We start from the raw sequence: 23,683 nt of genomic DNA on the forward strand, positions 1-23,683 counted from the left end.
TGTATAACAAGGGAAGAAAGTGCTACTTTTCCTCCCGAGAATGAAGTTTACTGCCCAACGCGTAGCGGAGGGCAGTAATCATTCAAGGGAGGAAAAGGCACTTTACTCCCATGTTACACATATGGGTTTTCCACCTTCCTCAAATAACAAGTAATTTTTTCATTTTTACTTAATTTATTTATGTAACTAACCAACAAAATTTATTAGAACTAAAACTAATAAGTAGGTACAATATAACTGTCAACTGTCAAATATAAGTCAAATTATTAATGTAAACATTGTTAAATCAGAATAAAAATTTACTGTTTTTTACCATTCTGCAAAATACAGAGTGTTTTTAAATAAACGTTAAAATGTATAGATACTTACGTAATAGAAAATATATATTGTACAGGGAGTCAATAAGTTATATTTCATGAATGAAATACTATGACGTCACTTTTACTTTTCCTCCGTAGGGAGGAAAAGTACAACTTTGCTCCCTACAATCAGGTCCGGAAAAGTATACTTTCGGTAGAGGTAGGTGGAAAAATAATTTACCCTAAATAAGTATGATTGTATGATGGATGAAAGTTAAAAATTATAGAATGAAACAGACGTGAATTAATATTTTCTTTAGGGTAGGCAATAATCATTACATGAGATGGAAAATTATGTTATTAGGTAAGCTGATGTTATGAAGTTAATATTTGGTGTAATTTATTAATAGAAGGATCCAACAAAATAGATAAAAGATGATATATATTTAGTTTGGCTGAAGAAATATGTATTACTAGATGTGAATATAAATAAGAAAAGTAGTAATGAGGAGACTGATAAATCCAGAGACCCGACATCAAAGTATCTGGAGATGAAAAATTTTAGCAATGATGGGACAGGAAGGATATAAGGTTATTGGTGTGTAAGAAAGAAAAAAGAAGTAGTGATGAAAGAAATTCTCTAGTGATGAATTAACTACACATATTAGATTCTGTAAAGGTGCGGTGTCAGTCTGGTAATGACATCCTTCCGGGGGTCATTCCAATCAGTAGTCACCTAAACTCTGCCATGTAAGGTTCTACCTACAATTTTCCAACCAATATGGTTGATGTCATGTGATGCCAGGGGTTAATCTGGAAATATTTTTAACATCCTTCAAAATCAGATAACATAATGTAACCCCAACTGTTTAAAATCAATTTAAGGGTTTTTACCCGTACATTTTGGTGGCTTAAAGCATGTAAACCTGTAAGTATAACTATCTATACACTTTTTTACCTTTGTCAAAATTTAACCTCACGTTTGTTTTACTTATAGAGTTATACTTATTTTAGGTGATAACACTAATAATGGAATATTGATTCCGAAAACGTTTTGTGATGCAGCACTTTTTAGTGATTTTAAATACATACAGCTTTTACAAAATAGGGTTTTTATTTTTTAATTATATTATTAGCATTGACGACTGGTATTCCAAGAGTCATGAATAGTTCAAAGGGGGTCAATGTTTAATCCACACCTCCCATAGAAACAGTAAGCTGCATTAGTGTCCTAAATAAAGTTTCGCAAGAGTGTCCCTCATTGAAGTCATTAAGACCTATTTAGGCAAATACAGAGTAGCCTCTTAACTCGATTTTAAATTTAAATTTTGTTTGTGTTCAGATATTGAAGAATATTGTAATGCCGGTTCTGGCTACCGAATAGGAATCGTCCAGATGATTTAGTGTTCGAGAATATGCATGTTAGAGCATTTAGCACAAATAAAATCGATTTTTAAATACAGCACCTAGAAATTTTTGTAAGTTTTTTACATTATGTTTAGGATGCTGTCAAGAAAAAAGTTTACAATAGAAAAATGGGTGACCGATGGTTGTATTTTAAAGTCCATATAATAAGTGTATTAAGGGCCAGATTTTGTTACTCGGGGGTTTTTGGGGTCGCTGAAGACGAATACGCCATCAGATCCGACCCGGAGCACATGGTGTCTAAAGTTCACTGCCAAGGCACGTCATTTGGAAATTCGAGGGTTTTCGGCACGAAATTGATGCAAACAGATCACTAGCGGATTTTTGGGGTTGTTGAACAAGAATGCGCCACCATATTCGATCCCTGGCGCCCAAAAATGCTCCAAACTCCAGAAAATAATATGCCTTAGCAGTGACCTTGGGTACCAGGTGGTCCGAGGGATAGTTCTGATGGCGTATTCATATTCAGCTAACCCAAAAACCGCCTATATTAGTATTAAGTAGTAATCTATTATTAAATAGTAATCTATTTGCATGCATTCTTTGCCTAAAACCGTCGAAACTCCAGAAGATGATGTTCCTTAGCAGTGACCGTGGGCACCAGGTGCTCCGAGAGTCGGTTCTGATGGCATATTGGTTCCCCGAGTAATCTTTTTGTATCAATTTAATGCTGAAAACCCCCGAAACTCCAGAAGATGACGTGCCTTAGCAGTGAAACTAGGCATCAGGTGCTCCGGAGGTCGGTTCTGATGGTGTATTCGTGTTCAGCGATTCCAAAAACTTTCAAGTGATCTGTTTGCATCAATTTAGCGCTGATTACTCTCGAACCTCCTGATGATGTGCGTTAGCAATGACCCTGGGGACAAGGTACTTCGGGGATAGGTTCCGATGGCGCATTCGTGTTCAGCGACCCCAAAAACCTCTGAGTGACAAAATCTGGCCCTTAATATGCTTATTGTGACATGTTTGTATACTTTTGAATGCATTTTACACACTTTAAGATGCAATTATGCATTTCCACCCATTTTTCTATTGTGGACTTTTCCCCTGACATCCTCCTAAACACAATGCAAAAAATTGTAAGTTTCAAGGTGCTGTATTTAAAAGCCGATTTATTTCGATGTTTTTACTTAGTGCTCTGGTCTTAGTGTTTATCCGTCTGATCGAGGATTCGAGAATGATCTAGCTGACGCCACGACTGTTTGAGTTCCACGCCGTTCGAGGGAACTCCAGATAACTGACAAACGATATTAATAGCCAAATTTTAATTATTGTAAGAGTTAGTTTGAAAATAAAATAAATATTGTATAATTGAATATTAATTGAATAATAAACTTATATTGTCCTTAGTCCTATTGTCCTATTGTCTCTTAGTCTTCTGACTGGAAACAATATATATAAACTTGCAACTTATTCCTATTTGTCTATTTCCTTACTTCGACCTTTGCCCATAGCTCAAAAAACACCTAAGAGCAAAGACCTTTACAATCGTACAAGGCTTCCAGTAAGTCCATTTACACCTTAGCTGCATTTATTAACATTCCCAACCGAACGTTGTCTTTCTCATTACTAATACATCTATCTCTGTTTCACATCACACATCTGCCTTCAGGATCCATTCCATTTCACTGTGTTTTAACCTACGAAGCATGTCCGTTTACCCAGTCCCTCACCTAGCTATCCTATTAGCATAATCTGGACGTTTAAACATGTCATAGATGAACTTACAAAGCATCCCTTGTAACGGCATGTAAGTAGATCAAAATTATAAGGGTTTTTAAGAATTTTTTGAAATTTTTTGAAAATTTTAAAAATATAACTTGATTTAACAAATAGTCATAAACCACGTACATCTATGTGCGTATGCGTGCCTATGAGTACCTGTTTCTTATATGTGTACATACGTATGTATCAGTTTGTTGTTCTGAAATGTCAACAGTTACATACTTTTCAAAAATTTTTGGCTTTCTATTTGTATTTAGATACAACCAAACAATGTTCTAACTCTGGCTTTCTTTAATTGTAGCATTTAATCACTTGTAACGCCAACCTGAAGATGATCTGTATATTGTAGAGATCGAAACCGGTCGTCGAAGTAAATTAAATGTTTGTGACTAAGTCTGTGTTTCTTTACTTCATTTAATATTGTCAAGTCGGAAAATATAATGTTTTCGCGTTAGTGTAATATACAGTGATGAGAGTGCTAATAACCGGCAAAATAACGCAAAAGATGGAAAACATATTAAGTTATGAGATAGAAAGAAATGAAACTAGTGGAAGTGGGAAATTTAGCAATAAAAACTTATAAATTTCCATTCTAAAGGGTGATTCATTTTAGAGGTACTTTTTTTGGTGAGGATTTGTTGGGATATCGTGCATGAATGGTATCACCTAAAGCTGCTTTCATATTCAGTATTGTTTGACATTTCATCCTAGAAAGACTTAACTCGGCACAACATCTAGAAATTATTTAGCTGTAGTACGAAAATAGGCGTTCAATGAGGAATGTGTTTCGTGCGCTTAGAGCAAAAAAATATTTTTCGATGAGGCCCGTTTTTGGCTTAATGAGGACGTGAATAAACAAAATGCCCGAATTTGGGTTGATGAGCAACCCAAAGAGGTTCAAGAGTTGCCAATACTTTCAGAAAAAAACACTGTTTGGTGTGGTTTATGGGCCGGTGTCATCGTCGGTCCATGTCTTGGACCGGCCAGAATGTTACTGTGAATGGAGACCATTATCGCACCATGATAACGGACTATTTGGTACCAGAAATTGAAGTTCGTAGTTTAGGTGACATTTGGTTCCAAAAATATGGCATCAACTGCCATATATCCCGTGAAAGCATTGCTTTACTGAGAAAACGGTTCGGTGAGCAATTTATTTCACGCTTTGGACTAGTGACTTAACCGCCTATATCCTGTGACATCACACGTCTAGTCGTTTTCCTCTGGGGCTACCTCAAGTCCAAAGTCTACATGAATAAACCGGCTACGATTGAGGCATTGGAGGCCAGTATTAATCGAGTCACTGGTCAAATACCAATCGAAAAGCTCGAACGCGTCATCGAGAATTAGACCTTCAGAATGGACCGTCTTAACCGCAGTCATGGTCAACATTTGAAAGAAATTATCTTTAAGAAGTAATTGTAAGGAATGGTTCTTTTTCATTCATTTTTTCAAAAATTCAAAAATTCATTTTTTTCATTGTTTTTTCTTTTTTAAAAAAGTACCTCTAAATGAATCACCCTTTATTTATTGTTTCCCACCTTTAGACGTATCGGACGAGTTTGGCAACTGCCACTGTGACAGTGACAGTTTTAGTTGGCATACTCCTCTGATCCGTGTAAAGATGAGAAACAATAAGTATAATATAAATTTATAGGTTTTTATCGCTAAATTTCCCACCTCAACTAGTTTTATTTCTTTTTATTTCACAACTTAATATGTTTTCCATCTTTTGTGTTATTAAAATATTTAAAGTAATCATTTCATATCATAATCATAATATTAATTATCATAATGATTGATTACAATCAACTGATTGGCGTACGAACAACGGATTTTGTTATTTAATGGTTGTTCTTCTTCTTCTTGTGCCACTCATATCGGAGATTGGAAATCATCAAGGCTACCCTGACTTTGTTTACAGCTGACCTAAAAAGTTCATTAGTGGTGCAACCAAACCACTCTCTCAAATTCCGCATCCACGACATTCTTCTACGGCCTGGATTCCGTTTTCCTTCTATTTTTCTTGTTGAATAACTTATGTCGGTCAGTTACCTATGTCGGTCAGTTACACATCCCTTATATGTTAATACTTTCTGCAAATATGATTAAATATATCTCGCGTGGCCTTTATACTGTCTGTATGACTTCGTTCCTGATTTTGTTCCGCCTCCTCAGTCCTCAGCAAATAGTATGGCTGTTGAGCCTACCATAATTATGGTTTTATACCACAACGTTTCAGCTGTACCATATCACTCCCCATATTTTGTCAGTTCTTTTCTTCAAAATTTTTATACCCAGAGTATAGAGGTTTCAACTGGATGGTTGTTAAGAGGACTTAATTATAATCAACTTCTTGATTAGCGTTCGAACAACCGGCCCTAATAACTGGACATAAATTAAAGACTAAATAAAATAGTGGCTAATTAAAAAATAAAATCACTACATTATGAAGGGCGGAGGTAAATTCCTCACCAACCAGTAGAACCATATAATCCGACAGGTATTTTCCTCACCAAGTTTAGGGTTCGTATTAATCCGGTAGGTATTTTCCTCACCAACTCACTCAGGTAATAAAATAAAAAATATAGATGTAATTTAAGAATGATTATTATGAAAGCATCCGAAATCCGAATAAAATACATTCATTTCCTTACGTTGTAATAATAGTTTATAATATAGAAAATGTGCAAAACGTATAAATTATTATTTATTATTTACTATAATAAGAAACACACTTTACAAAATCCATTATAGTCATTTGATTAGACTGAAAACTTATTATAGTTATTAAGGTGCCAAGGATATTATAAGGATAATAACGCTTGAGGTCAATAGTGTATAGACCGAGGGCCTTCGGCCCGAGGTGTATACGTTGACCGAAAGCGTTATTATTTTATTATTATAATTATTACTAAATTATTCTTTATATGCAAGAAATTTGAATTTACCAGAAATAGTTGTAACGTAATTGTGGTAACCATAGTTTTACTTAGAGTTTTATTTGTCAACTTGACAATATTTAACTCGTTATTTAAATTTAATAGGCCCTAGGGCTTTATTTTTTTATAACACCCCCTTGGGCGTTATATCTTACTTCTTTCTTCACTTTTGGCGTGCATACTAGTGCATTTGCCAGAAAATTATATCGTACTTAATAGACTTCGAAATAATGTCATTATTTGTCAAATAATAGACCAGTAGTACGTAAATTTTCTACATTTTTCTCAGCTTACTTGCAGATTGCAGTAATAAAAAATAATGATTTTATAGTTTGCATGACATTAAATCAAACACAAAACAATCTGATACGTCTTCCGGTTTTATATAATGTAAGGCCAAAAGTATGTTTGAGCCTACTTCAGAATCATTTGTATATTCTGAAGTTAAATCAAGAGATTGAATTTTCTATATTAAGTTTGGTGAACTTATCATGAGAACAAGAATAGTAACGTCATCTAACTGTGCGTAATCACGTAATCAATGATTTTTTTAAATGGGAATAGGGGTCGTGTGGCAGCTTATTTGAAAGGGTGTTATATTCTCTATTCAGTAATATAAACATTAACGTAATTATTGATTGATTGATTGATGACGTCACTAATATGAAATATAGATATGCCAAAAAATTGTGATTTAAATATAAAAATCGACGTGGTTCGGGGTTTTTTGTCCAAAATCGTCCATTTTAGAGAAAATGAATATATTCCATAATTTTGCAGCGCTCTGTATAAAATTCAATGTTGCTAAAAATCTTATATTTGTTTCACATTCACAACTAAATACAGTTATCTTACTTTTGACACAGTTTATAAAGAGAAAATTTTCCTCCTTGGTTGTTTTTTGAGCACAGCTCTTCACAAATTCTTGAACCTCATCAATATTGGAAGGAAGTCGACCAGGCATCATTTTCGTCGATAATTATATATATTTTTTCTTATGTAACAGACATCAATCGTAGTAATTGTTTCAGGCAAATTAGCTTCAAGCTCTTGGCGAATGATTTTTGGCGGTTTTTCAGTATATTCTCTTCGGCTTTACGTTTACAAGAGTTAGAAACAATTTTTCGATCTATCTTCTGCAGATCTGGTTCATGATTATGTTGTAGGCTACTTCTAGTTATTGTAAAATTTGCACCAATAGTATTCAATTTCGCACTAAAAGTTATTTTATTGCCTCCAGAACACTTCTTCACTTTCTAAAACTTTCACCTTATAAAAAATAAAATTTTCAAATACCGCGATTACTTTTTTATTAAACATGCCATTTTTGTCAAAATTCCAATTATGACTAAAAATAAAATACTATAAAATTAATTAATTAATTATTATAGGTACCTACTGTAATTTTATAGTAGATAAATAATTTCCTTGAATGCCTTTTAGTAAAATCTACCTGAAACAACTATTTCAGTTTTGGTGAGGAAAATACCTGTCGGATTATGACATACCCTTCCAAACTCAGGTATAAGATTATTTTGGTGAGGAAATTACACCCGCCGATTATGAAAATGGCAAAATTTATGATAAAAAATAAATAAATAAATTTTTTATAGATTAACCTAATAATAGAAATAAAAAACGGGTACTGTTAATAAGACTTAGGGCAATTAACCTACCTTCTTTATCACTAAAAAACTTGATTATTGGAATATGACTACCCCAAGTCTGTTGAACAATAGGAACTCTGTCTTTATGGAACTTTGTACAAGTTTTTACAGCAAAATATATACTGTTTCGTGGCACCAAATTATCCTAAAATATAACAATTTAACGTTGTAGTAGACATTAGGCGAGAAAATTAAGCACTAAACCAATTTTCTGCAGCAAGATGAATCGCAATACAACTTTTTGCATTCGATTGGGGAAAGCAATATTGCCAGAAATGAGTTCAAATTTGTTGCTTGGGGTTTTCGAGGTCGCTGTACGTACTGTACAATCTACTAAATTATGTTAAACAAACGTTTCTGCCTACTACCAGAGGCGTACGACAGGGGAACATGAATGATTGACCCTTCTCAAATTCTACGCCACTGGCGGAATTGCTATTTTAGTGCAATTTTTTGATTCTCCAATACTTTCTATGTAAAAAACATACTCTTCATTCGTAACGATAAAGCCATTAGTTTTCGAAATATTTGAAGCTAAAAACGAAGGAGCATAATAAATTTTATCAAAATAAGTGTGCCTTTTCATTTTTAACTTCAAATATCTCGAAAACTAATGACCTTATCGTTACGAATGAAGAGTATATTATTTGCATAGAAACTATTGGAGAATCTAAAAATTATGCTAAAATAGCAGTTTCATCAGTGGCGTATAATTTGGGAAGGGTCAACCATTCACTTTCCCCTGTCGTACGCCTCTGGTATTAACCACAAACAATTATTTAAGATAATTTAGTAGTTTAGTAGGGTGTAGAGTACCTACAATTTTTGCCAAGTACCATAAGGATATGTCAAATAGTTTTATAGTACTGGGCACACATAGTTCTTTAAAGTTTTAAATAAAGAATAAATTATTTAAAAAAAAAAGAATACTTTAAAATAATTTGACATATCCGTGTGATACTTGGCAGAAAGTATAGACACTGTACACACTACTAAATTATGTTAAATAATCGTTTCTGGCTTATACCAGAGGCGCACTACAGGGGAAAGTGAATGGTTGACTCTTCCCAAATTCTACGCCACTGATGAAACTGCTATTTTAGCATAATTTTTATATTCTCCAATACTTTCTATGCAAATAATATATTCTTCATTCGTAACGATAAAGTCATTAGTTTTCGAGATATTTGAAGTTAAAAATGAAAAGGCACACTTATTTTGATTAATGTATTATGCTGCTTCGTTTTTAGCTTCAAATATCTCGAAAACTAATGGCTTTATCGTTACGAATGAAGAGTATGTTTTTTACATAGAAAGTATTGGAGAATAAAAAAATTGCACAAAAATAGCAATTCCGCCAATGGCGTAGAATTTGGGAAGGGTCAACCATTCACGTTCCCCCGTCGTACGCCTCTGGTAGTAGCCAGAAACGTTTGTTTAACATAATTTAGTACATTGTACAATACCAGCACCACTTACCAAATTTCGTGTTGTTGTCCCATGACTGTCAGAAAATATTCAAAAATAAATAAAATAAAGATTTAACTTTGACACCGTGTATTTCGGTTATTATCAACTTTTGTACTAAGGTAAGTTAGCTTAAATCGACCTATTTTAAGCTCAGGAATCTAAGGTAAAGCTATGGCCCATTCTTTACCAAACATGCTGTATAACTTTTATTCGAAATCAACCGAAAATCATTACTAGGGGGTTTTCGAGGTCGCTGTATACGAATATGATAACGACGATGGTCCTCGAGCTACCCGATACCAGGACGTCACCTCCTAGAGTTTTTGTGTTATTTTCATTTGAAACCAATCAAAAATCATTAGGTACTTGAGCGCTTTTGGGGTTGCTGAATACGGATATTACGACGGCGATAGTCTATAAGGTATCGATAACCAGGGTGTACTTAGTCCTCTAAAGTTTTATGTTAATTTGCTATTTAAGAATTTTATAAAAAGGTGCTGTCATATAAGATTTAAAATATGATTTCTTGAATATAAATACAAAAAAAATCTTTAGTAGGAAAAAAAGATGATTGAAATAATCGTATCATTCAAATTTATTTCTTTTTAATCCTCTGTATCTCATTTTCTGTATCCCAGCACAATTTTTACATGCTAAATTACAAACCAAGCCATTCTTTCTACATCCACTCAGGAAACTGTGTGATCATTGGGTGATAGAAATTTTCTTTGAGCTTCCATGCCCAGTCTGTTACAATCAAAACTCTCCGTGTAATCAAGTCTGAACTTGTAAATATTCACTTTTGAAATGCTGTATCCATGCACTTCGTGCATGCACCTACCGTCGCACAGTGGTTCCAAATGCTGAAAACATGGTCATGAGGCGAAAAAAGGAGTCCCTATTTAGGGATTTTCATGTTTACAGTTGTTTTCTCATACTATCGTAAAGTCCTAATACGCAGGTATGAGGATCAGACTGGATGTATTCTGGTTCACAACTCAGGAACAAGTGGGCCATGTCCGGGGTTATTTTGGTCGGCAGAGAAAGTGAAAAAGAACGCGTATATTGAAAACGCTGTAGACCGTTTTGTAGTTTATCAATTTTATCGCTGTAAAGCAGATTCTTCTTTTTTAAGTATGTAGTAATGTAAGGTGTAATTTGAATCAACATTTATTAACAATAAATGCCTTAAATTTGTTAATGCATAAATAGTGAAAATATACTTGAAATAATTAAATTTTGTAAAAATGCATTCAAAAAGTACAAAATTCTGCATAATTCTGCGACTAATGTTTATTAATCTTAAAATATATAGTAAGGAGATACAGAATCACTTTGGTTTAGCTGCCTATAACTGCCTATGCATTGCTGGCAGTTGTTTGAATACAAAAGTGGGAAATGACGCATATTACATGTTTCTGGCGATTGTTGAGTATGTATGGAAAGTTGTACATAAGTAATAGGTTCTGAATATTATACTTCATAAAGAAAATATATTGGTAATCAGCAGTTTCAAAAGTCCCTTATAATATAAAATTTTAAACAAAAATGCGGCTAAAATAAAATTTTCGAATTTCTTTTGTCACTATTGGATCGGCCATTTTATTTAAAAAAAAAGTAAAGTTAGATTTGAAATCAGCCACCTTAACCTACCAAATATGACAAAAAATTTTTCTTTTTGATTGATATTTTCAATTTCTTTCCGCCATGTTGGGTTCGCCATTTTGTGTTTCAGAAAAAATAATGCCATATTCGTAATCAGCGATGCCAAAAACCATTAAGAACGAAAGTAATTCGAAAATGCATAAAGAATATACGCTTTTAAAGGTTCATGACCACGTTTTCGGCATTTGGAACCATTGTGGCGTCGCTAGAATTTTACCAATCGACACATTTTTATTTTTGGAAATAGCCATGAGATACATATTATGCATACCGATACCTTTCAGCCAACTGAATTTTGATGGTCTATATTTGTGTTCAGCGATCTCAAAAACCCCCCACTAATGACTGTCGATTGATTAGGAATTTTTTTTTATTTGATACACTGCATTTTTACAATCTACCCTACAACGTACTCTATATACAAAGTAATAAGTAAATGGTATGTCAGTCAATTAACATGAGTTAGGTACCGTCCAGTGACGGTTTTCTAAGCATTATTGTGGTAGATCGTCTGGCCATATTCTCTTCAGTCTTCTTTCAGCAAGTGGTTGGGTGAATAAATTATTTATCAATTAGTTGGTGTGGTCAGTGGTGCGATTTTTATATTTTATTGAATGATTCTTTATTAAGTCCTTGATTAGTGGGTTGTCCAGATCATTGTGAAGTGTCTGGTTGGATACGTACCATGGAGCTTTACTTATCATACGAAGTCTTTTGGACTGGAATGTTTGGAGTATCTTCGTATTTGAAGGTTTACTGCAGCCCCATAGTTCTATTCCATATGACCAAACTGGTATAAGTATAAATTTGTACAGAAGCAGCTTATTTTCAAGAGATAACTGAGACCTCTTGTTAAATAGCCAGTTCATATTTTTTAGTTTAAGATCGAATTGTTTACGTTTAGTTTTAATGTGCGTTTTCCATATGAGTTTTTCATCCAGATGCAATCCCAAGTATTTGGCAACTGGTTTGATGAGAATCGGAATATTATTTATAGAAACTTGAGGACATGTAGATTTTCTGGTTGTATAAGTAATTTGTACTGATTGGCTGGCATTAACATTTATTTTCCATCATTTGGGCCAGTTTTGTAATTGGTCTAAATGATTTTGTCCTTTTTGTGATGCTACATTAGGGTCGACATCCACTGCTAAGATTCCCGTATCATCGGCGAAAGTAGCTAAGAAGGTATCATTTCTGGTTGGAACGTCAGCTGTAAATATCAGATACAGAAATGTAGATACAGAAGTATCGGTCAGTAAGATACGATTTTAGAATAAAGTATAGTTGGTCTGTTGGGTGTAATTTCAGTTTATAGAGGAGACCTTGATGCCATACCCTATCAAATGCCTGTTGTATATCGAGAAACACTCCAGCGCAAAACTTTTTCTCTTCAAGAGTTGTTTTAATTATATTTACTATTCTGTGGCATTGTTGAATGGTTGAGTGTTCACGTCTAAATCCGAATTGGTGTTGTGGTATAATTTCGTTTATGGGGACAACTTGCTCGATTTTATTTAATAGCAGCCGTTCTAATACTTTCGACATTATTGGGAGTAGGCTTATAGGGCGATATGAATTTGCTTGTGTTGTGGGTTTACCAGGTTTCGGAATCATAGTAACTTGAGCTAATTTCCATTGTATTGGAAAGTAGCGAAGACGTGGTATGCTGTTGTGTATTACTGTTAATAAAACCACTGCTTTTCTCGGTAGGAGTCGTTTTTTTCCTCATGTAGTGCTCTATTTAGTCCATGACTTATCCTATTAAGATACGTTTTATTTAATGGATTTCTCGTTTGTTGCCATATGCGTCGAGCTCTTCTATTTTCTGCTACAAGTTCTCTTATATGAAGGGGAATATTATGGTTTTCTTGCACACTTCTTTGACGCTGTGGTGTTGCTTCCCACCCTGCTGTTTGTAAAACTGTTGTTAAAGAGTCTACTGCTTTCTCTACCTCTTGGTTTTCTTTTATCCTAATATTTAATCTAATATTTGTATTTACAAAATTGTGGAAAATATCCCAGTTTGTTTCTTTAGTTAACAGTTTGGGTGGTAATCTTCTCCATATTATGTGTGTGCTTAAAGTTATTATTATTGTGCTGTGATCTGATGTTAAATCGAAGTTTGACTCTATTGCACTGTGGATGTCAGATATCCCTTTTCACATCACATAATAGATGATCCTCTTATACCGTAAGGTGTCGAGGTGTCTTCTTTACTCGTTATTCTCTGCGAACTTACGCCACTTTTTTCGGTCCCTAGATATCCCTTTTGTTACAGCAAAATCTACCAAATCTGGGATTTTGTTGGGGTCCGTAGGCCAGTACGTGGGTTCTCCCGTTGATAAATATTTTAAGTTATTCTGTTGAATAGTATTCATTAATGCTCGACCTTTAGGCATGATTTATCTGGAACCCCATGTGGTGTGTTTGGCGTTCCAGTCTCCTGCTACTATGAATTTGGATCCAAGAGTTTGTATAAAATCATGATACTCTTCGGTTGAAATGGGATGTCTAGGTGGACTGTAGATCTATGCTACATTGAGAGAGGTATTTGTTTCAAGTTTAATGATTGCTGCTTGGATTTTTTCCGTGATGTAAGGTTGGACTGCATAGTGTTTAATTTTTGATTTGATAATAACGGCAGAACCTGCATGTGCTCCTCCGTCTGGATGGTTTGCGTAGTACACAGTATAGTAAGGTATCTTAGTAATCGTTCTTTCTGTGGCATGGCTTTCAGATATTAAGAGAATGTCTATATTATTCATTTTTAAAAATAGTGATATTTCTAGTATATGGTTTGAAATGCCATTAGCATTCCACGACGCAATTCGTAACGACTTTGTCATTATTTTGTTACTTTGTTAATGACTGTGGTTAACATGGTTAAAATCATGTTATTTTGGTTTACGAGTTGAGAGAACATATTTTTGAATTTGTTTAGGAAATTTGATAGTTGATCTGCTAATTCATTGTTGTTATTTTTGTTGTCTTCATTTATGTTTCCAATGACAGCATCTCTATAACTGATCCTGTTGAAATTGTGGCTATGATGTTGAGTAGGTATATTTACATTGGGAGTATTGACAGGATTTTGAGTTTTGATTAAGAATTAAATTCACATGAAACTCCAGGAGACGAGGTCCATCCTAGGTACAGGTAGTTTGAGGACTATCGTCGTTATGCTATTAGTGTTCAGAGACCTCCATAACCTCCGAGTAATGACTTTCGACTGATTAGAATAAAAATAACATAAAACTCTAAAAGACCACGTCCACCCTGGGCACCAGGTAGGTCAAGGACCATCGTCGTTATCATATTCGTGCTGAGCGACCTCGAAAACCCCCTGAGTAATGAATTTCGACTGATTTGAATGAAAACAATAGGTTTGTTCTAGCATCAGTTTCAAACAGTTTGAAACCATCAGCGAATAGTGGACCAGCGCGAGTAGAGGGGATAGCACTGGTGACTGTATTATGTTCTTTCACTGACCAACTGTTTTCTGACGGTTTCTGACTAGAACAAACCGAATATAAAACTCTAGGAGACGAGGTCCGCTCTGGGCACCAGTTAGCTTAAGGACCAATATCCTTATTATCATTGTGTTTAGAGACATCGAAAACCCCCGAGTAACAAAATTGAACTCATTTCTGGCGATATTTTCCGAGTTGCGAATTATTCATTTTCTATGCACTTGGGAGATGCCTTTTTCCTTCTGCACAAAATGCAATTTTCATTATTACAATACAATGGACTTTTTATGATATACTTATAGAAAAATACATATGCTAATAATCCGGACTTTATTAAGGATATCAAATTAATTATAGAAATAAACAAAAAACTTACACAGGCAGGAACAGGGCTCGAAAACGAGATGCACAATTGACTTAGTGGTTTTTCATCGATACTTCCACTGCATAATGAATTTTCGTGTTGTAACATCGGGCCATTGCCGTCGTCCCATACGACACGAGCCAATTCGTAACCACTATCAATGTTGAAATTGGAACTTAATAATTTATTATCTGTCCATCGGCCCGACAATCTAATGAATAAAAAATATATAGTCAATAGTTCAGTTAAGTCTACATTTCTTTCATTATTTACCTCAGACTAGAGTTTAATACAAAAAAGTAAAACCAAAAATACACGTCATAAATATGGCTCTTATCTGATTCGGAAATATTGAAATTTATTAGAATTTTAATGCTAACTGTAAATTTTAAGGGGAGGGGGTATTGGTTTAAAAATTTTAAAATTGTCGATTTTTTTTATTATTTTAAATGAAAGTACATGGTTTCAAAAATACTCTCTGAAAATTTCAGATTGATCGGAGCAAAATTACCGAAAATACAGCATGTTGAATATCCCCAAGGTTCATAGATAGGAGGTAGGTTGTCTCGTAACTATGTGGGCGGAAGCGAGGGGGAAGGGAAGGACTACGTCACTCTTACGAAAAAGTCAAGGTTGACACTTGACAGTTTTTGTTTGTGGCTCAAACCTAACCCTCTTTTTTATGTTGTGGTTGCGTTTCCGAATATTTCTATATAATTTTCTTTAATATTGTTTATGTTTAATTTTTAATTAATACGTATACATGGTACATTTTTAATGGATTAGTGCTTGAAGGACAAATAATTTTTTGTATTTTAATCTAAAAATAAATTATTTATATTATTAGTTTTTTTTCCTATGTCTACATGATAAAAATGCTGCACATTCCAGAAAAACCATAATAAGTAAGTATGTATTTTGCTAAACTTTTTCTACTTTTTGTTTTGGGTTTTTGTGCGAATTGCACTGTTATCTCCATTTAAAACATACAATAAATGTTAAATCTTCTTCAAATCAATTCTATTTTTTTGTCAGCAGACTATTGATTTTTAAAGGAAAAATTGACATAATTATCAATATAAGAACCACTTAATATATCTATACCCAAAAAAATCCCAAAATATATTGCAAAACCTAAGTTTTTGAACCTTTTATTAGCATTGAAACTTATGACAATTTCAAAAGTGTCGTACGGGTGACGTATTCCCGCCTTTAAAAAGCGGCATTTGAGTGGTCTGTAGTTACGAGACAACCTACGCCCAATCTATTAACCTTGGAATATCCCTACCTTCGATTCACTCTACAGAAGCGCACTTGAGCGTAGTGAGAAACCTTCAACAGCTGTTCCCCTTCTCTTTTGCAAATTACTCCACGATTCAAAAACACATTTCGGTGTACATCACTTTATGATTTGACAGACATAAACAAGATTCAAACACAAGTTAGCAAACCTTTATTTTCAATCACAATGTCCATCGCCTTTTTTCAAAGGCGGTGGACATTGTAACTCAAAAACTACTTGACCGATCCATCTGAAATTTTGCATAGATTTTCTTTAGACATTTCTAGACTAGGAGCCGGTATATGTGAAAGGACCCCGCAACATTCCTTATGGAAAAGTGGTCCCGGTCAAATTTAACGAAACTTTAGTCAATGATAGTCCTCAGTGAGTAGATTAAAAAAGTTCATGGCACCTAAGTCTGAAAAACTATTATTCTTGAGCTACAGCGTTCTGAAGTTCTTAAATTCAGGTACTCGGTTTACGTTAAGTGCACTAATTCATGGTCAAGTGAATGAAAATATCTATTACTGAAAGAAGACAGACTAATTTTCTTTATGCATATTTGCGTGTTGAATATGAATTCGTGGTCAAAAATAGATACATCGTATTTTAGTCTTCAGAAAACCTCCTAAAAGTCCTCAGAAAACTGAAGAAGTGCGATAGAAGATGTGCTGCTACAGTGACATCACAATTATGATGTTTTCATGAATGCTACACACTTATATCCAATACCAGCATAGCTGCAGTTCCACCTTATCTTTAGAAAACTACTGAACAGCGGCGGATTTAGGGGGGATAGGAAAATTCCTCCCGTAACAAGGTCCAGAATTAAAGAAATAATTGTTGACACATTATTATTAAACGTTGAAATATATGTAAGCTTAAATGCAACTTACTTCAGGCAGACAAATTCAACCCAATTAACTCGACAGTTAGGAAAATAAAGAGAACTTATTGCACAGTTTAATGATACCTATGTCTTTTATGCAGATTGGGTTTATCTATTTTATATATTCTGGGGTTGGTGTTAGGAAGTCACCCCCCTCCCCCAAGGCAAATGTTCCGTCATTGCTACTGAAATATCCTGATAGATCGAGTTAACACGACATATGATGCGTCTAACCGAAATCAGCAAAACCTTTTAACGTACAGATAGTCGAAGATGACATAAACCCGATTATTCCAGTAGATAGATAGTAGATATCTTTATTTCAAAATAGGTAACCTAATATACAAATTTAACTTAAATACATTTTTTACATATAAAAAAACGAAGGAAAATCAATCAATACAATGATTCACAATAAAAAAATTCAATAAAAAAAATAATAAATGTAATAATAAATTAAAAAATAATAACAAATTATAATCAAATTAACAAGTTCCCCAACCAATAAGTCAATAAAAATAAACAAAAATATTGTGCATGTTCACCGCCAATTCAAATACATACTACTTTAAATTTTTAAGGAAAACCTTTAATTTATCTTTAAAACTTTTAACTGTCCTACAGTCTTTTAATTCATTGGGCAATTCATTAAATTCTCTGAAACCTCTAAATATTAATGAATTCATTGAGCTGCTATAATTCATTTTAGAAAAGTATATGTTATTTTTATTTCGAGTATCGTGTATGTGTGTATTAGGAAAATTAATAAATTGCTGAAAATAATCGGGAGCTATATTATTTTTAATTTTATAAACAAAAATCAATGCAAAATATTGAAACCTTTGATATACCGAAAACCAGTTCAATGTATTCAGCATTAAATTTATTGGTGTCCATCGACCCATTCTTAATATTATACGCATGCCACGATTTTGTAATTTTTCAAGTTGCCCCATTTTATTTAGGTTGAACAAATGTAAGACTGATGCACAATAATCAAAATGTGGTTGGATTATTGAATTATACACAGTAAGTCTAGTTTCTAAAGATAAATTTTTTGCTATTCTTGTAAAAAAGAATAATTTCTTGCTGATTTTTTTGTGTATATAAACAAAATGATCTTCCAATGAAAGAGTGTTATCAAGTTGAAATCCTAAGTATTTAATAGTTGTTGTTATTTCAATCTTTTCACCATTTATGGATAAATTAATGCTATTTATATTGATTTTGTTATACTTATATCTACTGGTTACAATTAGAGCTTTTGTCTTTGATACATTTAATTTTAACTTGTTTAATGTCAAATAATTATAAACAGCCTCTAGAATTGAATTCATTTTTGCCACTGCATTTTCCAAGCATACATCACTACAAGCTATTAACGTATCGTCAGCAAAAAGATTGACAAACTCACAATCCACAAACAGATCTATATCATTTAAGTAGAGAATAAAAAGTAATGGCCCCAGGACACTGCCCTGAGGTACACCTAGATCAATGTTAAGTTCATCTGACATACAATTATTGAATTTAACCTTCTGCTTGCGATTTGATAGATAATTATTCAGCCAGTCAAAAACTCCACCCCTAATGCCATACTGCCACAATTTTGCCAGTAAAATATTACGGTCTATGGTCTCAAACGCCCTCTTAAGGTCTAAGAATACAGATACTACATATTTGTTTTGATCCAATTCAGTTTTAAATTTACTAATTGTCAATTGAAGTGCCGAATCACAAGAGTGTTGCTTTCTGAAACCAGATTGATTACTTATCAAAATAGCATTTGTTTTAACATGTTCAATAATTTGATCATACACAACAAGCTCAATCAATGTTTCAATTGGGGGTAGTGTATTGATGGGTCTGAATTCTTCAGCTTTCACTGTATTATTGATTTTTTGAATTGGTACAATTGTACTAACTTTAAGTTGATTCGGAATTTTACCAGTAGACAGACAAGTATTGATTAAATTTAGTATAATATGCCCAATTGTTTCAAAAATGTCTTTGAGAATTTTAGCGTTTAATATATCATGAACTGAGCATTTACTGTCTAATTTATTAACATACATACATAATTCGTTTAAAGATACTAATTTAAATTTATTTATTGGTAGGTATAAGTTACTATTTTTATTACACCAGGTTTGCCTCAAATCCAAAGCTCCAACAATATTGTTGATACTTGAAACAAAGTAACTGTTGAACTGGTTAGCGATTTCTTTGCTATCTTGACATGTTGAATACATACCTGTTTCAAATTGAACATATTGAGGTGAACCCTTGGATTTAATGTTCACTAAATTTTTTAATGTTCTCCACATTTCTTTGGGGTTGTGTCTAAATCTATCTATTTTATTAAAATAATAAAGATTTTTTTTTAGTTTTTAACAAATTAACAACTTCATTACGATATCTTTTAAAATTATTCCACAACTCCTGTTTAAACGGTTTTAGGTCCATAGAATAGGTCCATTAGGTCCATAGAATATTGTAATTAATATTTCTCGTTTACCTACTACCATGTACCTACGTAGTTGTTTTTTCTTTTCGTATTGAGATCAAGTCCATTTTCTTTACTCATATCTGATATGCTCGAGATTATTCTTTGCAAATCATTTAGGCTATTTGCAAAAACTACAGCTTCGTTGTCATATTTAATGATTTTTAGAGGCACTCTATTCTGCAGTGAAAACGTGAGATGTCTTGTTCTATTCTAGCAGCACTTATTGTGGTTGTTCCTCAATTTTCTGAAGGCGCTTCAGTAGCAGTGGCGGAACATTTGCATTTGGAGAGGAGGCGACTTCCAATAAAACACCAACCCCTAAATATATAAAATAGATACACCCAAACTACAAGCCATAAATAATAACATGTGCATGTGCAGTAAGTTCGCTTAATTTTCCTAACTGTCGAGTTAATTGGGTGAATTTGTCTTTCTGTAGTAAGTTTCATATCAGCTAATATATTTTTTATGTTTCAACAATTTTTCTTTAATTCTGGACCGCATTACGGGGGGAAGTACCCTATTCTCCCCTAGATCCGCAGCTTTTCAGTAGTTTTCTGAAGATAAGGTGGAACTGCAGCTATGCTGGTATTGGATAGGTCTGAACCATTCATGAAAACATGATAATTATTATGCCGCCTAGCAACACATTTTCTATGGCATTTCTTCAGTTTTCTGAGTACTTTTCGGAGGTTTTCTGAAGACTAAAATACGATGAATCTATTTTTAACCACGAATTCATATGCAACACGCAAATATGCATAAAGAAAATTAGTCTGTCTTCTTTCAGTAATAGATATTTTAATTCACTTGACCATGAATTAGTGCAATTAACGTAAACCGAGTACCTGAATTTAAGAACTTCAGAAGGCTGTAGCTCGAGAATAATAGTTTTTCAGACCTAGCTGCCATGGACTTTTTTAATCTACTCACTGAGAACTATCATTGACCAAAGTTTCGTTAAATTTGACCGGGACCACTTTTCCATAAGGAGTGTTGCGGGGTCCTTTGCTAATCATTTTAGGCACGATAAGAGTCTATAGCTTAAATAGTAGAACCTAAAAGAAAACGTATGAACCATGGAGGTAGGAAATAGTCCAGAAAGCTACTGCGCATCTGCTAGGAAAATATTCTAATTAGGATTTTTTGCACAATCTTACTCAAAAAGGACTCCTTTTAACAAATTAGCATGCTGCCAGGACCAAAAGTTGGTCAAAAATTTTTTAAACGTTTTTTTTTTGTTTTTTTCCTATAATTATTTTTTTTTACATGCAACAAAATTTTTTTTAGGTTTTTTGGATCATTCCAAACAGAAAAGGTCTTTAGTGACTTTTCTTTAAAGTTGATAGTTTTTGACATATAAGCGATTAAAAATTGAAAAATTGCCAAATCGGCCATTTTTAACCCTCAAAAACTATGTGAAAAACTAAAAATTTGAATGTTGCCAAGGTAAGTAGATATTCTTTAAATATCGATTGATGAAATGCTGAAGAGTTTTTTGCAATACAATATTCAAAACTCCTTTGTTTTTTAATTGCTAATCAGGCGTGCGCGACACTATTTTCCACCGTTGCATGTGTATACAGTATGGTGCAAATGAAAGAAATAAATTAGTTATTTTGTAAACCGGCGACTTTAAGGAAAAATCCCGAAACGTCGATTTTTATTTTTAAATTATGATATTGTGGCATATATGGTATACTAGTGACGTCATCCATCTGGGCGTGATGACGTAATCGATGATTTTTTTAAATGAGAATAGGGGTCATGCGACAGCTCATTTGAAAGGTTTTTCAATTCTCTATTCAGTAATATAAACATTTACATAATTACTTATACAGGGTGTCCAAAAATTTTTTATTAAATTAAATTTTTTGACAAATTGACAAAAAATTAAATTATTGGACACTCTGTATAAATAATTATGTAAATGTTTATATTACTGAATAGAGAATTAAAGAACCTTTCAAATGAGCTAGCATACGACCCCTATTCTCATTTAAAAAAATCATCGATTACGTCATCACGCCCAGATGGATGACGTCACTAGTATACCATATATGCCACAATATCATAATTTAAAAATAAAAATCGCCCTGTTTCGGGATTTTTCCTTAAAGTCGCCGGTTTACGAAATAACTAATTTATTTCTTTCATTTGCACCATACTGTATACACACACATGCAACGGTGGAAAATAGTGTCGCGCACGCCTGATTAGCAATTAAAAAACAAAGGAGTTTTGAATATTGTATTGCAAAAAACTCTTCGGCATTTCATCAATCGATGTTTAAAGAATATCTACTTACCTTGGCAACATCCAAATTTTCAGTTTTTCACATAGTTTTTGAGGGTTAAAAATGGCCGATTTGGCAATTTTTCAATTTTTAATCGCTTATAATATGTCAAAAACTATCAACTTTAGAGAAAAGTCATTAAAGACCTTTTCTGTTTGAAATGATCAAAAAAACCTAAAAAATTTTCTTCCATGCAAAAAAAATAATTTTAGGAGAAAAACAAAAAAAAACGTTTAAAAAATTTTTGACCAGCTTTTGGTCCTGGCAACATGCAAATTTGTTAAAAGTGGTCCTTTTTGAGTAAGATTGTGCAAAAAATCCGAATTAGCATATTTTTCCTAGCGGATGCGCAGTGGCTTTCTGGACTAAAAGCCCTTTCTACCTCCATGGTATGAACACTGTGCTGTCACTATTTAGTGGCACATGCGTCGACAGTGGCGTTTCAAACTTTCCACTTCTGGACGTGATAAATAAATTAAAAGGTACCCTCCTTCACTCCTAGAATTCAATTTTTTTCATTTTTTAAGTTGGATGTGATTAAAAAATAAGACTCAGCGTAATTTTAACCCACCATCCACTTCCCCTTTCCCCCACCGTTAAAAACTTCATTTTTCGTTTTTATTTTTTTTAATTGAGGCTTTTACAAAACATGTCTATTTTTCATAGGTCCATAGGTTAAGTGTACATAACCTCAAAAAAAATTTTAAGATTTTTTTTGAGAAAAGCATATAACTTTTTTTTGGAGATGGTTGAAAGTCTAATTTTTTTTCTATTTTGTGTATTTTATTAAACACTATGTTTTTAATTTTTTTCCGATTTTTCCCTAAGGTTCGCCAACTTCAAAAATCCAAAAAACTGTTTTTTATGGGGTTTTGGGGGTTTGAACGTGTTTCTCCCATTTTTAAATGTTCTAAAGGACTCAGTTACTTGAATTTACATAAAACCTATAAAAAACATTGATTTGATCTATTTTGAATTCTATAAACTAAGGAAAATCCCCAAAAACCCCCAAAAACAGTCTTTTGGATTTTTGAAGGTGGAGAACCTTACGGAAAAATCTGAAAAAATTAAAAACATAGTTTGATAAAATAGACAAAATAGAAAAAAATTAGACCACCAGCCATCTCAAAAAAAATTATATGCTTTTTTCCAAATTTAAAATTTTTTTGAGGTTACTTACACTACGGATCTATAAAATATAGGTATGTTTTTAAAAGCCTCAACTATAACTATGCCTATGAATTTTTTGAAATTTTAAAATTCATTGCATCCCACCTAAAAAAAATAAAAACGCAAAATGAAGTTTTTGATGGTGGGGGAAGGGGGTGGTGGGTTAAAATTACGCCGAGTCTTATTTATTAATCACATAAAACTTAAAAAAATGAAAAAAATTCAATTCTGGGAGTGAGGGAGAGTACCTTTTAATTTATTTATCCCGTCCATAAATGGAAAGTTTGATGCGTCACTGTCGACGCATGTGCGGCTGATGATGCGGCTGTAGTTTCGTGTTGCAACGAAATTGAAAATGGTTATTCATTTTTGATTTATATGTTTACTCTGATTGGAGTACCAAGGGAACCATTCTCGTTGGAACTTTACCGCGCTGAGCAGATGGGACGTGAATTATAAATTGTAAAATTCCCTTATCTTCCTTAGTCTCAGCATCCGTTATGGCTT

At 33.3% G+C, this 23,683-nt stretch overlaps 1 protein-coding gene across 1 annotated transcript in view; it reads right to left on the reverse strand.

Annotated features, from left to right (window-relative positions):
* The window catches only part of LOC114338855 (beta-1,3-glucosyltransferase), a 209,000-nt gene that overhangs the window by 21,745 nt on the left and 163,572 nt on the right, over positions 1–23,683 (reverse strand). Inside the window, exons 5-6 of the mRNA XM_050646909.1 lie at positions 15,043–15,241; positions 8,068–8,203 (exon numbers count right to left, since the gene is read on the reverse strand). Of these exons, the coding sequence (XP_050502866.1) occupies positions 8,068–8,203; positions 15,043–15,241 (335 nt within the window). The remainder of the gene's footprint in view (positions 1–8,067; positions 8,204–15,042; positions 15,242–23,683) is intronic.

This window comes from Diabrotica virgifera, chromosome 3 (genome assembly GCF_917563875.1).
Source record: "Diabrotica virgifera virgifera chromosome 3, PGI_DIABVI_V3a".
NCBI classification, from domain to species: domain Eukaryota; kingdom Metazoa; phylum Arthropoda; class Insecta; order Coleoptera; family Chrysomelidae; genus Diabrotica; species Diabrotica virgifera.